Source organism: Lampris incognitus, chromosome 2, assembly GCF_029633865.1.
Source record: "Lampris incognitus isolate fLamInc1 chromosome 2, fLamInc1.hap2, whole genome shotgun sequence".
Taxonomy (NCBI): domain Eukaryota; kingdom Metazoa; phylum Chordata; class Actinopteri; order Lampriformes; family Lampridae; genus Lampris; species Lampris incognitus.
Genome location: NC_079212.1, coordinates 144,542,221 through 144,563,649, shown reverse-complemented (window position 1 = coordinate 144,563,649; position 21,429 = coordinate 144,542,221). Strand labels below are relative to the sequence as shown.

The 21,429-nt window shown below is 46.7% G+C and overlaps 1 protein-coding gene across 4 annotated transcripts in view; it reads right to left on the bottom strand.

The window, feature by feature from the left end:
• The window catches only part of slmapa (sarcolemma associated protein a), a 62,423-nt gene that overhangs the window by 28,482 nt on the left and 12,512 nt on the right, over positions 1-21,429 (bottom strand). For 2 of the 4 annotated variants that reach the window (XM_056302028.1, XM_056302036.1), the window contains exons 5-14: positions 20,678-20,749; positions 20,228-20,368; positions 19,239-19,376; positions 18,789-18,957; positions 16,048-16,098; positions 11,180-11,284; positions 8,866-8,931; positions 5,799-5,858; positions 3,970-4,044; positions 490-570 (exon numbers count right to left, since the gene is read on the bottom strand). In XM_056302028.1, the coding sequence (XP_056158003.1) occupies positions 490-570; positions 3,970-4,044; positions 5,799-5,858; positions 8,866-8,931; positions 11,180-11,284; positions 16,048-16,098; positions 18,789-18,957; positions 19,239-19,376; positions 20,228-20,368; positions 20,678-20,749 (958 nt within the window). The remainder of the gene's footprint in view (positions 1-489; positions 571-3,969; positions 4,045-5,798; positions 5,859-8,865; positions 8,932-11,179; positions 11,285-16,047; positions 16,099-18,788; positions 18,958-19,238; positions 19,377-20,227; positions 20,369-20,677; positions 20,750-21,429) is intronic. The other 2 variants (XM_056302038.1, XM_056302039.1) reach the window with 2 other exon arrangements.

Genomic DNA, 21,429 nt, shown 5'->3' with positions numbered 1-21,429 from the left:
GTGTACTCTCCAAACTGCACTTTGATGCTTTGGCAATGTTTTTAAAACGTTCATGCCAATAAAGCCCTTTGAACTGAACTGAGAGAGACAGACAGACAGACAGACAGACAGACAGACAGACAGACAGACAGACAGACAGACAGAGAGAGAGAGAGACAGACAGAGAGAGAGAGATGGATAGATGTTTGGTATATAAACGTCAGTACAAAGTGGTATGTGTCTCCTCATTTGAAATGCAACAGGCTGACTCATGACTGCAGTGAGGATTGTGTCAACACAACTCCTGATGCTCCTTTACACAAGACTTATCTACACACTGTGTGGACGGTGTATGGAAATAAAAGATTTAAAAATTAAGATGATAAACGGGAGGGGCAAACTCCCTCACCAACACCTCACACACACACACATACACACACACACACACATCCTGCTTCTTTTTTTTAGGCTGTTGATGTTATCAGATTTCTGTGTGTGTGTGTGTGTTACCTGAAGTATCGTCACTGCTGCGGTCCTTGGTGGGACTCAGAGTGTCCGACATATCCGACTCTTTAGCATCCATTGGATTCTCTGTGGGCGCACACACACACACACACACACACACACACACACACACACACACACACACACATTTAGTCAGGGGGGTGAGCCAGGGGAGGAATGTACCACTGATGGGGGGCTTAAAGCCAGGCACAGGATCTGTTTTGTGTCACACAATGGTTTGATCCTGTGCATGCTGTCATTCCACACATCAACAGACAAGACAAGCCTTCACAAACACACACAGACACACCTAGGGACAATTTAGCACGGCTGAGTCACCTGACCTACATGTCTTTGGACTGTGGGAGGAAACCCACGCAGACACGGGGAGAACATGCAAACTCCACACAGAAGACCATCCGGGACAACTCCCAAGGTTGGACTACCCCGGGGCTCGAACCCAGGACCTTCTTACTGTGAGGTGACCGCGCAAACCACCGCGCCACTGTGCTGCCCAGTACAGTACAGTACAGTGCAGTGCAGTGCAGTGCAGTGCAGTGCAGTACAGTACAGTACAGAGCATCCTAATGTGACCAGGACTTGCTCCGTCTGACTGCACATGCCTCTCTGGTGTGTCTATGTCAGGGGTGCCCACAATTTTTTGACTCGTGAGCTACTTTTAAAATGACCAGGTCAAAATGATCTACTCATATTAAAAATAATAATAAAAATACTCAGTACATGTTTTACATACATATGAACATTTATATGCAGTGTGTGTATTTATATACACGTTGTGTTACATATACAGTATTGCAATGGATTTGCATTTATATTGAACCTTACACAGGCAATAATCACACCAAGCATTTGCTACTACACTATGTTGAAATTGCATCACTGCATGAACCTTTACAGCTGTGGTAAATAGATTTGTGGTCTCTACCTCTCTACTCTGAGGATGACCTGCCCTGGAGGGAGTCAGACAGAGTTGCATAGTTCGGACAGTAGCTGTTGGTAGCCAGCCTCAAGCAGGCCTCCAAATGATCATCTGTCATGGTGGAACGGTATTTGGACTTGATAATCTTCATGTGAGAAAAGGCTGACTCACACAAATAAGTAGAGCCGAATAATGCCGTCAAGGAGGTTACGCATTTCCTCATGTTTGGGTACTTGTCCTCTGTAAGTAAGTTCCAAAACTCTCCATGCGCCCTGGACTTAAGCTGAATGTCAGCCTGTACTGTCAGCATCTCATCCTCCACTGCAGATGAGTTCAGGTGAAACAGTCTTGCCATTTTTGAGGCGAGGGAATCCACCTCTGTATCTTCCCCAAATGGGTAGCACATAAATGTAGCGATTGGCTCGAGCAAAGCAAAGTCTTGAAACCGTTTGTCAAAGTCTGACCGGACATTTTCAATCTGCTCTGTGTAGCGTGCACTGTTGTGCACACGCCCTCCCTTGCTTCTCCAGCTCTGCTGCCAGGTTTCGCGAGTTTCCCAAATCACGGCGCTGCAACTTTGAGGACAGAAGTTGCATTTTCCGTTTGAAAGCGTTAACTGAGCTGATCATGTTTACCACGCTTTTGTCTTTTCCTTGCAGCTCTAAGTTAAGCTCGTTCAACATGTTGGTTGAATCAGTTAAAAACGCCAAGTCTAGCAGCCACTGATTGTCATTAAGTTGCTTGTGTTCCGCATGTTTAGTGATAAGGAGAAACTCCTTAATCTCCGGACAGAGCTCTCGAAATCTCTGCAAGAATCTCCCTCTACTAAGCCTTCTCACGTCAGTGTGTAGCAAGAGGTCAGAGTAGTTACAGTCGGCCTCTTCCAAATGTGTACCAAACAACCCTCTTTGAAGAGACCTCGCTCGAGTAGAACAGGCGGGTTTGGTTGCCACATCCATGATCTCTTTCATGTCTAGCATTTTTGCGCATAATGCTTGTTGGTGTATTATGCAATGGTAATTAAGGAAGTCAGGGAAAGCATCGTCCTCCCTGCACTTGGCAATAAATCCATTGGAGTGTCCCACCATAGCAGGCGCACCGTCCGGGGTGATTGACACCAGTTTACACACTGGGAGCTGGGTTTTATCCACAGAGTTTTTGAAGATCTGAAAAATGTCCTCTCCCCGCGTGTCTTCCTTCATGGGTAGTATTGTTAACAGCTCCTCTTTTGCGGTCATATCTTGAAACACCATGCGAATGACAATGCACAATTGGGCCGTATCACTGATGTCCATAGCGAGAAACACTCGCAGTCCACGATGTCCCTCCAAAGCTGCTGTGTCAAATCACCGCCCATCCCTTCACAGCGCCTTGTGACGGAATCTCTTGATAACTGGAGAGCTTTGATTGAAGATATTATTTCTGATTTGTTTTTAAAGTCCCGAAACAACGAATCTGCTGCCTCAAGGAAGGCCTCTTTCAGCATCTCTCCATCTTGGAAGGCCTTCTTATGCTTAATGATGGAGTGACTCACCCGTAAAGATGCTTCGGTGGCTGCCTTTGCCTTTGAATGCAGCTGCGGGAAAAGTGACTGCTGGGCGATTAACTGCGATTTTAGTTCCCTCACCTTTCTCTTTCTCAGCTCGCTTTTCGGTCATTGTCATAGTTTTTATGAGCAGTTCGAAAGTGCCTCTCCACATTTCCTTTTTTTGGGATAGCAATGCTAGACTGACAGAGGAGACAAACGCATTGGGAATAAGACATGGTGAAAAAAAAAGTCCTCCTCCCATTCCACATGGAAATGGTAGGTTTTTGGTTTCTTGCTAGGTCCGGCTCCCCCACTCATTTTTGTTTTGTTTCACTTTTTAGTAGAATTTTTTTTTTAGAGAGTTGAACTAGCTAGCTTGATGCAGTTCTGCGTTAGCTCACGTTGTGGGCATGTGAACTTCAAGGTACGTTAGAGAAGGGCTCTTGTTGTTATGGTAACCTAATGTAACAAAGTTTTAGGTTCCGCTCTAGAATCTTTGGTTTTAGGCAACAGCAGACTGGCCGTCCTTTACGTCAATCAAAAGGCAAATGCCAAATGGAGGACAGATGATAGGCTAATGTCTTGGGAAAAAAAGTTTTTTTGGAATGTCATTGAGATCTACCAGCACTGACTTCGCGATCTACCGGTCGATCACCATCGACGTAGTGGGCACCCCTGGTCTATGTGCATTTGTTTATTGACACACAGCAGAGCTGGTTTGTATATTTTTGTACAAGTATGTTTGTTTGTGCGTGGGATTGTTTGTGTGGGTGTGTTCATGTGTGTGTGTGTGTGTGTTTGAGACTGCGTGTGGTGTGATGAACCCAATTTAGACTGTGATCTCTACAGCGGGAGGGTGAGGACAAGAAGAGTCAGGAGAGTCTCATTTGTTTTAACAAAAGTTTCAAAACGACAAACTGCACTGTGCATCTGGAAGCAACACACAATGTGTGGATGTGTGTGTCTGTGGCATGTGTGTGTGTGTGTGTGTGTGCGTGTGCGTGCGTGCGCTCTCTACCTTTAAGTCGGTCAGGGCTGGCCAGGCTGTCATCTTCTGCTGTCTGGTTATTCTGGAGGTGGGCGTCTATCACTTCTGCACACGCACGAACACACACACACACACACACACACACACACACACACACACACACACACACACACAGACACACACAAAATTCTTATTCTGGGTTTATTTTCCATGTCGGTCTCGTGATCAAGTCCTTTATGTGTGCAGAAGCAGGCTGCACTGTAAAATTAAAATCTAATGCTACGTTCAGACCAAAGACGGCGAGAGAGTTGGCGCCGCTTTGTTCGCCCGTGTTTGGCCGCCAGCTCCGCCAGGTGTGTTCGAACAGAACGCGAATTCGCTGTGTTGACGTCACAACAAGCAGTCTAGTTACACCGACGCTGCTAGCAAGTTTGCTAGACCGCACACAACAAATACCACACACGAGCAGTTTGTGTTTACTTGTGATCATCACGGATGAGCGACAGAGATCAGTTGCGGTGGCTCTGCTTTATATCAACTTGCGCCGCCGAAGCCGGCGTCAGCGTTCGGTTTGGGTTCATAGCATAAACCGGAGACGTGCCCAGCTTGGCGAATTTCACCGGAATTCCGGGTAGGGGGCGTGTATTCTTTCCCAACATGAAAGCGGGTTCTAACCCTACTTGAAGGTGATTGGCTATCGCCTGGCGAAATCTTCGCCCGAGTTGGACATTTTTGAACTCCCGCGAAGGCGCGTTTGTCGCTCGATTCGCCCAATTCGCACCGCCCGTAATTTCGCCGCGAATTATTCCGCCCATTCGCCTCCTCCCATTGACTTTGCATGCATTCGCGCCGCCCAAAAAATTCTCGCCGCCTTTGGTCTTAACGTAGCATTAGGGTGCAAGTTCCTACTGACACCGTGCAGACACTAGGTGTGTAACGCTACAGCTAGGTGTGTAACACTGCAGCTAGGTGTGTAACACTGCAGCTAGGTGTGTAACGCTGCAGCTAGGTACAGATAGATGTGCAACGCTACAGCTAGGTGTGTAACGCTACAGCTAGGTACAGATAGATGTGTAACGCTAGATAGGTGTGTAACACTACAGCTAGGTGTGTAACGCTACAGCTAGGTGTGTAACGATACAGCTAGGTGTGTAACACTACAGCTAGGTGTGTAACACTGCAGCTAGGTGTGTAACACTGCAGCTAGGTGTGTAACGCTACAGCTAGGTACAGATAGATGTGTAATGCTACAGCTAGGTGTGTAACGCTACAGCTAGGTACAGATAGATGTGTAACGCTAGATAGGTGTGTAACACTACAGCTAGGTGTGTAACGCTACAGCTAGGTGTGTAACGATACAGCTAGGTGTGTAACGCTATGTTCTTATTTATTTGAGATAATCTTTATTTCGATTTACTTTTAAGTACATTTTACTTTTTTATTAGCATTTTGCAGCCGGTTGCCATAGTTTGTTCAGCAAACCACTATTTAGTAATAAATAAATAATTTTATGTTTTGTTTCTTTTACCCCAAATGTATCAAACCGTGAGTTCAAAACCGAGGTACAGACCAAACCGTGATTTTTGTGTACGGTTACAACCCTAGAAAATACACTTTAAAATGAAGATTTAAAGATATATAGGAACAAAAGAAACATAATAGTTACAAGGACAAAATAATACTTATAAATCATTACAGTGACACAATTCCGTGCAACACAACCCACACTGCAGACACCAGTAGGGCAGCAACTGTAAGTGCTTTGTGCAGAAGGTCATCAACAAATGCCAGCAGTTCAGCTGGCATTTGTTGAACACATACACACACACACACACACACACAAACAGTGTAGCTCTTACCGTCAAAGTGAGCCAGTTTGTGAATTGAAGACCCGACCGCCTCCTTCAGCTGCTTCACGGCTGTGGGATGAAGAGGAGAGAAACTTTCACTTCAAGAGGAAAATGCACAACATGCCTGTATCACAAGGACTTCAACCCACAACCGTGCGGACACCAACTTCCCATGGTTGTATGCCGGTGTGAGCTGGTTAGTACAGACACAGCCATTGTCAAAGTCCTGCTTACACCTACACACTTCCACCTACACACTTAGAGTCACTTCCACCAAGCTGCTCTGAGAAACAGTTTGGAGGGAAAAAATAAAAAAAATAAAAAGATCAGGTCTTGCTGTCTGTTCCAGCTGCTGGAAATGGTAAAGTATGTTCTGGTTGAGGCGTCCGGGTAGCGTGGCGGTCTATTCCGTTGCCTACCAACACGGGGATCACCAGTTCGAATCCCCGTGTTACCTCCGGCTTGGTCGGGCGTCCCTACGGACACAATTGGCCGTGTCTGCGGGTGGGAAGCCGGATGTAGATATGTCTCCTGGTCGCTTCACTAGCGCCTCCTCTGGTCAGTCCTTATAGGGTGGGAGTGGGGAACTGGGGGGAATAGCATGATCCTCCCACACACTACGTCCCCCTGGTGAAACTCCTCACTGTCAGGTGAAAAGAAGCGGCTGGCGACTCCACATGTATTGCAGGAGGCATGTGGTAGTCTGCAGCCCTCCCCGGATCAGCAGAGGGGGTGGAGCAGCGACTGGGATGGCTCGGTAGAGTGGGGTAATTGGCGAAGTACAATTGGAGAAAAGGGCGGGGGGGGGATGTTCTCGTTACTTGTTGCGTGAGAAACCAGGGTTTTATATGAAAAGAATCTATGGTTTTTCGGTGATGGGTGCCGCGGGTGTGAGGGATGATGGGAGGACCACATGTCCGGCTGTCTGTAAGGGGCCCTGTCTGCCCCAAGGGGTAGGGAGTTGCTGTTAGGTGGCCTGGGTCGGATGTATTCGGCGACGTGGGTGTATTCTCGGTGTGTGTGGCCGGTGGGGCGTCTACTCAGCGGCGGTCTTAACCTCTACAATGGGCGTGGGTGGACAGTCCTGGCGGTGCATCGGTATGTTGGTTGACGGGCCTGGCTCCGGGCCGGAAGTCTGTACTTGCTGTCCGTGGCTCAGGTCTCACACCTGCGGGTGTGCCTTGTGCCTGGGTGTTGGGTGTACGCCTCAGGGATGCGGGCCTGGCTTGTGTGATTGGGGATTGATTTGGTGTTCCTCAGGGGTGTTGCTCTCAGGGCTCCTAGCCCCGCTCCGTTGGCTCGGTATTCCTCTGGAGTTGCTGTGTTTTGGGCTCTGGCCGTTCTCTTGGTCGTGGGGTGTCTGCAGGGCCCGCGGGTGGCTGCAGAGCCTGTCTGCTGCTCGGAGGCACTACGATAAGTCGCAGATCTCAGACGCCGGAATATATTGGGATTAATCCTGTGCACTCACAGGTGGACACTTCACATACACACTGCTAACATCTTCCTCACACACTCCCTGATTACATCCTTCTCTCCCGCTTCCGGTGTGGGAAGATGGCTGCACGAATTCGCATTTGCAGCGGCCTGAAACTGAACTCCATCTGCAGATTCATTCTCTCTCGGACGCATTGACATACAAATTCCCTGTGTTAATAATAATAATCATTACATTTATGTAGCGCTTTTCTAGATACCCGAAATGCTTCACGTTGAAGGGGGAAACTCACCTCAACCACCACCAATGTGTAGTACCCACCTGGGTGATGCATGGCAGCCATTTTGTTCAGAACGCTAACCACACATCAGCTTGAGGTGGAGAGGTAGAATTTAGCCAGTCACATGGGGGGTGATTAGGTAGCCAGATGGAGACAGCCAGGTTGGGAATTTTGCCAGGATACCGGGGAACCCCTACTCTTTACGATAAGCACTGTGGAATCTTTAATGACCACAGTGAGTCAGGACCTCTGTTTAACGTCTCATCCGAAGGACGGCACCTCCTACAGCACAGTGTCCCCGTCACTGCACTGGGACATTGGGATTTGATATTTGTTATTTCTATTAGGACCAGAGGGAAGACTGCCCCCTACTGGCCCACCAACACCATTGCTGGCAGCAACTCATTTTCCCGGGAGGTCTCCCATCCAAGTACTAGCCAAGCTCATATCTGCTTAGCTTAGCTTGTTGTGTGCTAAGCCTGCCAACAGCACAGATTTAGAGAAAACAACTATTAAATTCCTACTGTATGATGTTCATTAAGAGCTGGTTGACTCAGGTTCAATGGATAAAGGAGGACTTCGACAATGGGTGCTTGAGCTCATCTTTGTAAACAAAATGCTTTATTATAGGTAGATGCCGGCAGTGTGAACCCAGGCAAACTGCACGTGGGCTAACGGACAGAGCTAACACCAAAGGGAGAGAACCTGAAATCAAAAGGCAAAGACAGAAGCTTCATGGTTAGTAAACCTGTCCAGGGAGAAGTCTTGCAAGCAGCATGCTGAGGGCCCAGGCAGTGAGGGGTCGTGGCTCAACTGGTAATGCCTGAGGAGTGGCAGAGAACCAGCCAATCAGCTGTGACCAGATTCAGAAACGCCCACTTAAACCGCCCAGGCGCCAATACTACTTCTACAGACCCTGGTAGAACATTCAATTTGCTGCCAGGGCAACACATACAATTCCATCCAGGACGTAGGATACCAAACGAAAGAGTAGCACGCTTCCTTGAAGAAGTAAAATTCCAGTCAGTAAGCGGTGAGCTGTAATGCTGAAATTGAGACAAGACTGAAGTTTTGACATGGAGTTGGGTTGGATTTCCAACCCCACCCCACTGCACTTGGCGAGAATGACAGATATATCGGCGAACTAAAGTCTCTGGAGCTCCCACCATACACGGGTCTGGCATTTCTGTCTGTCGGGTGTCCTGGCTGTGAGCGTGTACCGCTGCCATAGAACAAGACGTAACACCTGCTCAGTGCTCTCAGTTCAGCCAATGTAAGCAACCCGCGATAGATGGAGTACAAAAGGAGGGAGAGGGGGAGAGAGAGGTGATATAGTAGTACAGGAGTGGTACAGTACTCACGCGGACATTGAATCAACTGTTGGATTCTAGTGCAGTCTCCGCCGCTGTTGTTTACATGACAGTTGTCTGACAGACAGAAACAGAGAGCTAGCATTACTAGGATTATTATTTTTAGAGAGAGAGAGAGAGAGAGAGATGGATAGGCAGATGGAGAGAGGTGGCGATCAACAGGAAGGACGACAAAAGGAAAGATGGGCGAAGAAAGATGAAGTGAGAAATAGTACTGTAATGATAGCAGCACATTGATAGAGAAGGATGGAGTGATAAGATGACTGGTAGGTTAACATTTAGAGAGAAGAATAACACCCTCTACTTCATTTTCTTCTGGTTTAGCCACTCAACACAGGGGCTTGTGGGACATGGTGAATGTGGCTAATACCGCTGCAAGGAGACCAATACAAGCTGGCCGGAACTCTTTTTCTCCTACTTTTAATGCATTTCAACCATAATCATCACACTGGTTTCAACTTGAAGCACCAACCTCTTGTTAACATTGAACAAAGGCAGGACAAGAAAAGTAGCCAGCGAGGCTCCTGGTGGATACGTGCTTATAGAAACAGAGGACGACGGAGACGGGCAGACTGAACAGACAGACAGGAAAAGCAGACAGGTAGATGGAGCAGATATAAGAGCCGGCGTTCTTGTCAGTCAGAGCAACTAGCTGCTCTAAACTCTGCACCAGACAGACAGGCAGGCAGGCAGAGCCACAGACACACACCCAGAAACATGCTGACAGACCCACAGACGGGCCTAGAAACATCCTGACAGAACCAGAAAATGACTGACAAGAGCCACAGACAGGCTGACGAATCCAGACACAGACTGACAGAGCCGCAGACAGGCCTAGAAACATGCTGACAGAGCCAGAAACAGGCTGACAGAGCTAAGGACAGGCTGACACATAATGGTGCCGCTAGATGTGAATGGACTTTAAGCCCGGGCCTGTTGCCTTGTCTGCTACTTCTGTTGTTCACACAGTCTTGAGAGGTCTTCTATTACTGCAGCTGTTCCCGAAGCCCGGCTCCCCAGAACCAACACCAGCAACTATTACAACCATTATAATAACCATTACAACCATTATAATAACCAATACAACCATTAAAACAACAAAATCTGTATCACCTTTTAAGTCAGTTATTAAATCTTTCTGTTACAGCCACTGCTCCTATACAAGTCAAGTCAAGTCAATTTTATTTGGATAGCCCAATATCCATCCATTATCCAAACCATTCCAATATCCATCCATTATCCAAACCATTCCAATATCCATCCATTATCCAAACCATTCCAATATCCATCCAGTATCCAAACCATTCCAATATCCATCCATTATCCAAACCATTCCAATATCCATCCATTATCCAAACCATTCCAATATCCATCCATTATCCAAAACATTCCAATATCCATCCAGTATCCAAACCATTCCAATATCCATCCATTATCCAAACCATTCCAATATCCATCCATTATCCAAACCATTCCAATATCCATCCATTATCCAAACCATTCCAATATCCATCCATTATCCAAACCGCTTATCCTACCCAGGGTCGCAGGGATGCTGGAGCCTGTCCCAGCAGTCATTGGGCAGCAGGTGGTGAGACACCCTGGACAGGCCACCAGACCATCCCAGCCCCACCCCCCCACCACACACACACACACACACACACACACACACACACACACACCTAGGGACAATTTAGTACAGCCGATTCACCTGACCTACATGTCTTCGGACTGTGGCGGGAAACCGGAGCAACCGGAGGAAACCCACACAGACACGGGGAGAACATGCAACTCCACACAGAGGACGACCCCCAAGGTTGGACTACCCTGGGGCTCGAACCCAGGACCTTCTTGCTGTGAGGCGACCGCACTAACCACTGCGCCGCCGTGCCACCCCCAAATCCATGACATAAGATTCACAAATAGTTACGCAACTGTGACAATCTAGATTATTAGACCCCTGCAAGGTCAAGGGTCACTCCTGTAGTGCAGCATATTCCAACTCCTTTGTTAAAAAAAAAAGAAAAGTAAAAACCAAACCCAAATTGCAAGCTGTCCACCCACCCATGTGCTGCCAGATTACTTATTTTTTTTACTCGTATAATTTCCCAGCCCAATTTCCATGGTAAATTAAATTTGGTAAATTCATTAAAAAAAAAAAAAAACATGCTGAGGCTTTAATTTTGAAGCAATGTTTAACACCGCTTCTGGGTTATAAGAGGAACCCGTTGGCTGTAGAAGACCACCACCGTGATTAAAAACAGACCCACGTCCCCATTTCGGTCACAGTGACCAGGCTAACTACCGTCATCCTCCTCTTCATCACCAGCACCACCATCAGTATCCGTGTCCTCATCCTCCTGGGTCTCATACTCCTGCCGATTCTGTGTGTCCTCCACAGGCTCCTCTACTGGGCCGACAGAGAGAAGGAGCAACAATGTCATGTGACCACATAGTGCGCCCCCCCCCCCCCCCCAAGACCACAGTGGCCGGTAAACCTTCCAAATTTAACCATTTTCCTATTTAACTCTTTTCAGCCTTGAATGTTTACTTTATCCCAAAATGGCATTTTACTAGCCATCTATAAGTTTACAGAACAGAACAAGAACCCCACAGTGGCTACTAACCACACAAACTCACCAGCCGAAGGGTACATTCTTTCATAGTCTAAACATGATGAACGGTGGAACAACATCTGTGTTTTAATTCATATACCATGAGAAGAATCACTGGTTAAATTAAATGACAGGAAGAAGACGCAGAGAACAGATCTGTAACCCCAGAGACAAACCAGAACACAATCCCAACAACTTAGGAAACCTGACAGAACCAGGTGGAGACCACCGACCACATGCCCAGGCCCAGTGCACCCGCCCAACCATTAACACCACAACAGCCAAGCCGGTCATTGTGACCGTTTTGCATTTTCAATGTTTAATAACTTTGTGAAAAAAAAAGAAAATAGACCTGCCGCCCTCTGAATGCTCCTAACACTGCATATATTTGCATTAAAATGAGTTTTAGATCAACTGCACAAAAAGTTAGGATAAGATCTACCTAAAAAGACCATGAGCAGTCACCATGACCTAAAACTGTGGCCTAAAAACGACCATGACCGGGCATAATTTGCGTGCCATGTCAGTATTTATGACGTGTGTTGGTGACGTCATTTCCTGCGTGAAGTTCGTTGCTCTGACCTAGAAACACACTAGCGTCCTCCAGTGCAGAGAAATAGTGTAAACTTGATTTTTGATTATTTCCAACATGTCTGGTTACAGACGCCGTTACAGGCGCACCATGACTACCACCGAGGCGCTGCAGTATTTACAGGCGTTGGACAGCGGCCATTTTAAATTGTTTGAAAAATAGTATTAAAGTTGTTAAAGTCTTAATTTTGGTGTCAGTTAGTTTCATAACAGACAAACTAACATATGTAATGCATTAATATCTCAACTGGGTATTTATCTTGACAGAATGTAGAGTTTAAAAACCGGCCGTCAATTTTTTTTTTTTTTTTGGAGGGGGGGGGGTCCCACTTTTCCTCCCCAATTCTACCCATCCAATTACTCCAATCTTCCAAGCCATTCCGGTCGCTGCTCCACCCCCTCTGCCGATCTGGGGAGGGCTGCAGACTACCACGTCTCCTCTGATACATGTGGAGTCGCCAGCCGCTTCTTTTCACCTGACAGTGAGGAGATTCACCAGAGGGACGTAGTGTGTGGGAGGATCACGCTATTCCCCCCAGTTCCCTCTCCCCCCCAAACAGGCACCCTGACCGACCAGAGCAGGTGCTAGTGCAGCAACCAAGACACACACCAACATCCGTCTTTCCACCCGCAGACACGGCCAATTGTGTCTGTGGGGATGTCCAACCAAGCTAGAGGTAACACGGGGATTTGAACCGGCGATCACAATGTTGATAGGCTACAGAATAGACCGCTACGCTGCCCAGATGCCCAAAACCGGTGGTCATTTTGACCGCCCATGGTCGTTTTAGGTAGGAGTGAAATCCCGGTCATTCTAGCGTTAAGGAACTGTGTAATAATAGTAGTAGTAATAGCTTACTGTACCCGACTCCAGGTAAGAGCGCCACCGAAAGGCCAAAATGAAAATAGAAGGGTTTGTGAGTGAACCAAGCTTGGGTCAAATTGAAATCTCAAACTCTCCTCCAGCCCTTTCTGTCTGTCTTCACTGTACTTTGTGATGGAAACAGAACCTTTCTCAAAGAACGGTCTTCAAAATGAAAACATACATGTTAGAATGGTCTTAAAAATGAAAACATACGTGTTAGAACTGTCTTCAAAATGAAAACATACATGTTAGAACGGTCTTCAGAATGAAAACACGTGTTAGAACGGTCTTCAAAATGAAAACATACGTGTTAGAACTGTCTTAAAAATGAAAACATACGTGTTAGAACTGTCTTCAAAATGAAAACATACATGTTAGAACGGTCTTCAGAATGAAAACACGTGTTAGAACAGTCTTCAAAATGAAAACATATGTATAAGAACGGTCTTCAAAATGAAAACACGTGTTAGAACGGTCTTCAAAATGAAAACATACGTGTTAGAACTGTCTTAAAAATGAAAACATACGTGTTAGAACTGTCTTCAAAATGAAAACATACATGTTAGAACGGTCTTCAGAATGAAAACACGTGTTAGAACAGTCTTCAAAATGAAAACATATGTATAAGAACGGTCTTCAAAATGAAAACACGTGTTAGAACGGTCTTCAAAATGAAAACATATGTGTTAGAACTGTCTTCAAAATGAAAACATATGTGTTAGAACTGTCCTCAAAATGAAAACATATGTGTTAGAACGGTCTTCAAAATGAAAACACACGTGCTAGAATGACCTTCAAAATGAAAACATAAGTGTTAGAACGGTCTTCAAAATAAAAACATACGTGCTAGAACGGTCTTCAAAATGAAAACACGTGTTAGAACGGTCTTCAAAATGAAAACATACGTGTTAGAACGGTCTTCAAAATGAAAACATACGTGTTAGAACGGTCTTCAAAATGAAAACACGTGTTAGAACGGTCTTCAAAATGAAAACATACGTGTTAGAACGGTCTTCAAAATGAAAACATACGTGTTAGAACGGTCTTCAAAATGAAAACACACGTACTAGAATGACCTTCAAAATGAAAACACACGTGCTAGAACGGTCTTCAAAATGAAAACATACGTGTTAGAATGACCTTCAAAATGAAAACATACGTGTTAGAACGGTCTTCAAAACGAAAACATACGTTAGAACGGTCTTCAAAATGAAAACACGTGTTAGAACGGTCTTCAAAATGAAAACATACGTGCTAGAACGGTCTTCAAAATGAAAACATACATGTTAGAACGGTCTTCAAAATGAAAACATACGTGTTAGAACGGTCTTCAAAATGAAAACATACGTGTTAGAATGACCTTTAAAATGAAAATATATGTGTTAGAACGGTCTTCAAAATGAAAACACACGTGTTAGAATGACCTTCAAAATGAAAACACACGTGCTAGAACGGTCTTCAAAATGAAAACATACACGTTAGGCCCCTGAACTGTCCTTCAGCATTCCATTTTGAGAGACCACTGACTCAATTTCCCCTCCCAAATTAAGTATACAGCATTAAGTGATTTCAGGCTGTCCTGGATGTGGAGTCGTACGGACCAGCGACTGGTTTTAAATCTAATTTCAGTGTGTGGTTGAGGTTTAAACAGAGGTCATTTACACTGAGGGCTGACTGCTTCACTACAGGCCCCAGATTGTTTGTCGTTTTTTTTATTACTGCTAGTTCGGTTTCACACAATTCTAATTCAACCGAACCGCAGCGCATTTACATCATACTGCGTGATGTTCATTACTGCTGCATCCGCTAACAGTACATCACATGGTACACATGAACACTGTTTGCTTCATGTCCTCGGTTTAGCTTGTGTTTATTTGATTTCGCTACTAAAATGTAGAGCAGAATGAGCATCAGCTCCCTACGGTGCAGTCATACTGCACCATATTCACAGGAAGCCCTTCTCTTTTGAAGTGATGTTTCCAGGAACAGTGACTAAATGTGTGTTTTCTGTTTTATTTACTGTTGTGTTTTATTCACACCTGCAGTAGGGTGAACTCATGACCACAGCTTTCCTTATTTTGAGAGAGATGTGACAGTCCAGCTACATACAGCTACATAGTGAATATCGGCTTAATTACTCAAATTAGACTAGTGTGAAAAGAGTTTTCAGGGGCGTCCGGGTAGCATGGCTGTCTATTCCGTTGCCTACCAACAGAGGGATCGCCGGTTCGAATCCTCGTGTTACCTCCGGCTTGGTCGGGCGTCCCTACAGACACGATTGGCCATGTCTGCAGGTGGGAAGCCGGATGTGGGTATGTGTCCTGGTCGCTGCACTAGCACCTCCTCTGGTAGGTCAGGGCGCCTGTTCGGGGGGGAGGGGGAACTGGGGGGAATAGCGTGATCCTCCCATGTGCTACATCCCTCTGGCAAAACCCCTTATTGTCAGGTGAGAGGAGGCGGCCGGAGACTCCACATGTATCGGAGGAGGCATGTGGTAGTCTGCAGCACTCCCCGGATCAGCAGAGAGGGTGCAGCAGCGACTGGGACAACTTGGAAGAGTCGAATAATTAGCTGGATACAATTGGGGAGAAAAGGGGGGGGCATTGGGCTGTGAGATACTGGTTGTACTAACAAAGTAGAAAGTAGTATTATATATTTATAATACCTTCTCACAAGTTATTCAAGTGGAATTAGACTACTGCTAACCTAAGAAAATACTATAATTGGATGGAGATGACAGTTAAATGTATTGTTAACGTACTGATAGTTGATAAGGGACTATTCCTGACTAGAGGACTTGAAGCAGGAAATACAAGTGTGTCAGGACAAGCCTGAAGCCCCAACAAGCAGCCCCAGACCAAGAGAAGAGGACATGAGAAAGAGATCAGACAGACTTGTACCACGTCGAACATATGGATGGACGGAGGGATGGTATGACTGAAACAGGGCTGGTGACGGGAAGTGAGAAGTGCTCATGCAGGAAGTTGTCATGCATCATTAGTGCAGGGAGAGGAAGTGAAGTTAGCAGCCACAGGAAGAGGGACACCGGCGGGCCAGACGAGCAGACTGGGTGTGTGTGAGACCCAGACCGTATCAACTCACCCAGACTGTTGTTTTCTTTAATGCTTTTCTCCTGCAGTTGTTCTAATCGTACTGTAAATAACGACAGTGACAGCACACACTCAGGGTGTTTCCGCAAACAACTCTCTTTACAAGGTCCTGACCCGAGCCCACAACGTCATTAAACTGTATCATATCCCGTCCCTTTCACAGTGACCAACACCAAGCAACCACTTCAAGTAAAATACAAACAATAAATCAGGAAAGCACATTATCAGCACAATGCATTGTGGGTTTTAACGCGGGATATTCATTGCTGCTTTAACCTTGCTGCCAAGGCACAGATGACTTGAAAGTTGATTTCTGCCGTTATCTCTGCACTTCCGAAAAATAAGTAACGACAACATTTCTTTAAACTGTTGCTCTGGTTTGTGGAGCTCTAAAACAATCAAAGCATCATACAGGGGATCCACAACGCATTGCACTACATCCTCATTTCCCCGTTTCGGGTTGGACATTATCGGAACTGTTTTCACACCAGCAACAGTCACACTGGACGTGCACACAGACCCCTGATTCTTGGCAAACCGAGTGGCTGGCTTGGTGCGGACATGAGTCCTAAGTCATAGCGTACTGTACTAGTTTCTGTGTCACCTTTTTTGTTAACCGGTGGTCCAGCTTTCTCGTGAACAAGGCTGGTCATCACGGCTATGGCAACTCTGTCCTATCTTTATCCAAGAGTGTGGTCTTTCAATTTGAGAACATGACTTATTGATCCCACATTTAGATTTTGTAATGCTTTCCCTCAAATGCCTGCCCTCGCACTCGAACAGCCACTGCTTGCTCTGCTTCTGCTCAGCTGTATGCTTGCACTCAGCTGTAGTGCTGCTTGCACAGATTTCCTGCATGCGCTTTTGAAATGTTTGCTCTCAGACTTCGGCTCTCGCATTTTTTGGTGCAATAACCCTGTCAACATTCCCCAACCAATAGAATGCCAGGTGTAGCGTTGACCAATGAAATGATCCCTGCCTCGTTGCAGGTACATTTGCTTTACTTCTTAGAGCATCCCTTACAGCGGTTACGGTGTTTGTTTGTTCGCCCCCCCCCTTTCCTCCCCGATTGTATCCAGCCAATTACCCCTCTTTTCCGAGCTGTCCCGGTCTCTGCTCCACCCCCTCTGCCGATCCGGGGAGGGCTGTAGACTACCACATGCCTCCTCCGATACATGTGGAGTCACCAGCTGCTTCTTTTCACCTGACAGTGAGGAGTTTTGCCAGGGGGACGTAGCGCATGGGAGGAGTACGCTATTCCCCCCAGTTTCCCCTCCCCCTGAACAGGCACCCTGGCTGACCAGAGGAGGCGCTAGAGTGGCGACCAGGACACATACTCACATCCGGCTTCCCACCAGCAGACACGGACAATTCTGTCTGTACGGATGCCCAACCAAGCCAGGGGCAACACGGGGATTCGAACCAATGATCTTCGTGTTCCTCGTACAGTAAAAACCATAATCACTGTCCTTTTACTCCAAAAGTCATAAAGAAAGCAAGGGAAGTAGGGCGTCTTGGTAGCGTAGCGGTCTATTACATTGCCTACCAACATGGGGATCACCGGTTCGAATCCCCGTGTTACCTCCGGCTTGGTTGGGTGTCCCTACAGACACAATTGGCCATATCTGCGGGTGGGAAGCCGGATGTGGGTATTTGTCCTGGTCACTGCACTAGCGCCTCCTCTGGCCGGTCGGGACGCCTGTTTATGGGGGGAGAGGTAACAGGGGGGAGTAGAGTGATCCTCCCACGCGCTACGTCCCCCTGGTGAAACTCCTCACTGTCAGGTGAAAAGAAGCGGCTGGCGACTCCACATGTATCGGACGAGGCATGTGGTCGTCTGTAGCCCTCCCGGGATCGGTAGAGGGGTTGGAGCAGCGACTGGGACAGCTCAGAGAGCGGGGTGATTGGCCAGGTACAATTGGGGAGAAAACGAGGGGAAGAAACCCCCCCCCCCTCAAAAAAAAGCAAGGAAAGTATATATAATACAGCCTTGGGGGGTAGGAATGGATGAATCCGGTTAAAAACACAGTAACCGCCTGTAGGGGTTGCTTTAAGAAGTAAAGTGAATGTACCCGCAATGAGGCAGGGATTGTTTCATTGGTCAACGCTACACCTGGCATTCTATTGGTCAGGGAATGTTGACACGGGTGTTGCACATAAAATGTGAGAGCAGAGCAGAAGTCTGAGAGCACACTTTCATGAGCGCGCACAGGAAATCTGTGCAAGCAACACTACAGCTGAGTGCAAGCATACAGCTGAGCAGAAGCAGAGCAAATCTAAGCACAAGCAGGGGCCGTTTGAGTGCGAGGGCAGGGATTTGACTGTTCGAGTGCGAGGGCAGGGATTTGACTGTTCGAGTGCGAGGGCAGGGATTTGACTGTTCGAGTGCGAGGGCAGGGATTTGACTGTTCGAGTGCGAGGGCAGGGATTTGACTGTTCGAGTGTGAGGGCAGGGATTTGAGGGGAAAGCTTTACAAAATCTGAATGTGGAATCGATAAGCCATGCTCTCAAACTGAAAGACCGCGCTCTTGGATAATGATAGGAAAGAGTCGCCATACAAGGCGTGGTGTTTTAAATGGTGAAGAGTTTGGGAAGAAGCGAGAGTGTACATGCTTGAATGTGATGCGTGTGCAAGTGTCAGTACATGTCAGTGTGTATGTGTTGTACTCTGAAGATCAGTGCATGTGTATTACTGTGTATGCATATCATGTGTTTGGTTGTGCGTCTGTTACCTTGCAGAGCGGTGAGTCTCTCGTTGGTGAAGTCATTGTCAGCCTGCAGAGCCTCGATGCGAGCCTGGAGAACCTGCTCCTTCTCCTCCATCTCCTCTATTTTCAGCTCCAACTCCTTCTTCTCACTTGCTCCTCTCTGGGTTAGCTCCTCCTGACGACCCTCTGCCACCTGGGAACAGAACACGAGATGAAGAAGAGGGATACAGAGGGCGAGAGAGAGAGAGATTGGCGGTGAGAAGGATTGTCACCGAATGAAATTAAATAAAGTTTATGTTTGATTGAATGTTTTCATTAAACACTGAAAACATACTCTATAAATATCTGCACTTTACAATCTTTTATGTTTATCGAGGAAAACCAGTTAATAAGAGCAGGCTGCTGCCAGGTCCAGAGGGTGCACAACGTGGCCCGATGCGGCCCGATGCAGCTCAGAGGACGGTTTCAAGTAACCTTGATTTTGTCAGTGAGTTCCTTGATCTCGTTGACGGCCGCGTTGTATTTGTTGGCCAACTCCCTCAGCTCCTCCTGACTCCTCTCTGACATCTCCTTCAGATGGGTGCACTCATCCTCTGTGTTACTGAGAGAACGCTGGAAAAGTGAGAGAGAGAGAGAGAGAGAGAGAGAGAGAGAGAGAGAGAGAGAGAGAGAGAGAGAGGGTTTTTTTTCATTTATTTGAAATTTTCACAAGTTTGGTTCCCAAAATCAATTGGTGCACAACCAGAGAGAAATCTGCAAATGAAAACTGTGTGTGTGTATATGACAGGGTGTGTATATGTCTGCACTACCTACCGTGTGTGTGTTTAGCTGAGTGTATGTCCCCTGATGTGAACTTTTTTGGGGGATTTCCCCCCTTTTTTTCTCCCCAACTGTGCCTGGCCAATTACTCCACTCTTCCGAGCCATCCTGGTCGCTGCTCCACCCTCTCTGCCGATCCAGGGAGGGCTGCAGACTACCACACGCCTCCTCTGATACATGTGAAGTCGCCAGCCGCTTCTTTTCACCTGACAGTGAGGAGTTTCACCAGGAGGACGTAGCGTGTGGGAAGATCACGCTATTCCCCCCAGTTCCCCTCCCCCCCGAACAGGGGCCCCGACCGACCAGAGGACACACTGGTGCAGCGACCAGGACACGTACCAACATCCGGCTTCCCACCCGCAGACATTGCAAATTGTGTCTGTAGGGAGGCCCGACCAAGCTGGAGGTAACACGGGGATCGAACCGGCGATCCCCGTGTTGGCAGGCAACAGAATAGACCGCTGTGCTACCAAGACGCCCTATGTGAACATTCTTAGTCCCCATGAAGAAAAGGGTTATATCTGGGCTAGTTGTTGGGTGAGGCTAGGATCACAGTTGGGCTTCGGTCTGGTGTCAAAGCTGGGTATTACAGTGAGGCTCAGAGTTGTGGTTAGGTTTACTTTTTTGGAGTTTGTGTGCGTTACCTCGACTTCTGAAAGCTTCCTGACCACTTCGATCTTCTCCTGCAGGACTCTCCTCAGAGACTCCTTGGCCGTCGTCTCATAGTTGTGTTTGTCCTCCTGCAGGGCCAGCAGTTCCTTACGCATTCCCTCCTCTGTTTGAGACTGAAGGAGTAGAGGAGGGAGGAGGGGAAAAGAGGGAGGAAGAGCAGAGCAGGAAGAAGAGAAAAAAGAGACAAGATTAGTTCACCCCTTGTTGTGGCAGTACTTCCAACACCTCCACCTGTAACACCTCCTCTGTCTGAGACTGGAGAAGAGAAGAAAGTTCTGGAAGAGTGATGAGAGAGACTGTCGTCACTCTTCAATCAAAGCTTCTTAGAATCAGTGAAACTGAAGCAGTTTAACTTGGCTGTTCCAGCTGTTCTGTTGTTCTAATCCTGAAGCTGACTATGTGTGTGTTTGCATGTGGAATACCTTCGAGTAAGCTTGTAGCTGACTGCCCATCACCTCCAATCTGGAGAGTAGACGATCTTCATCGATCAGAGCCTGGTGGGAAGACACACACAAACACACACACCCACAGAGAGATCTGAATCATTTGTGTAGATTTATAATTCATTAAGCTTTTGTCAATTTAATACTGGCAAGCAATGAAGTCATACTGTGTGACCTTTAACCTCATAAAACATTCACATATTTTAAAAAGCTCTTTAAAACACTTTGTACTACAACCAAAGGCAGAGACAGAGCAGTTTGCATGGTATATGTCACAGCAGGGTAGTACTGAAGGCTTTGGGTAAGTGCTAGTGTGTAGTTTAAACTCAGACATTTAACTTGAGTAAATTAACAGACAAAACTTTAAGATAATTTAGGTCAGGTTAGGTGGCGCAGTGGTTAGCACTGGTGCCTCACAGCAAGAAGGTCCTGGGTTCAAACCCCAGGCCGTCTCAGATCCTTTCTGTGTGGAGTTTGCGTGTTCTCCCCATGTCTGCGTGGGTTTCCTCCGGGTGCTCCGGTTTCCCCCCACCATCAAAAAGACATGCATGTTAGGGTTAATGCTCCTGTCTGTGTCCCTGTCAGCGTTATTTGTATGTCAATAGCCATATATTGTCACAACCTTTTTGTGTGAAATGATTAAGAAATATCATATATTCTATATTTGTTTCAGTTTATTCTGTTTTTTGAAAAACTTGAAAATATGACTTAGGCCATTATTTTAAGAAGGT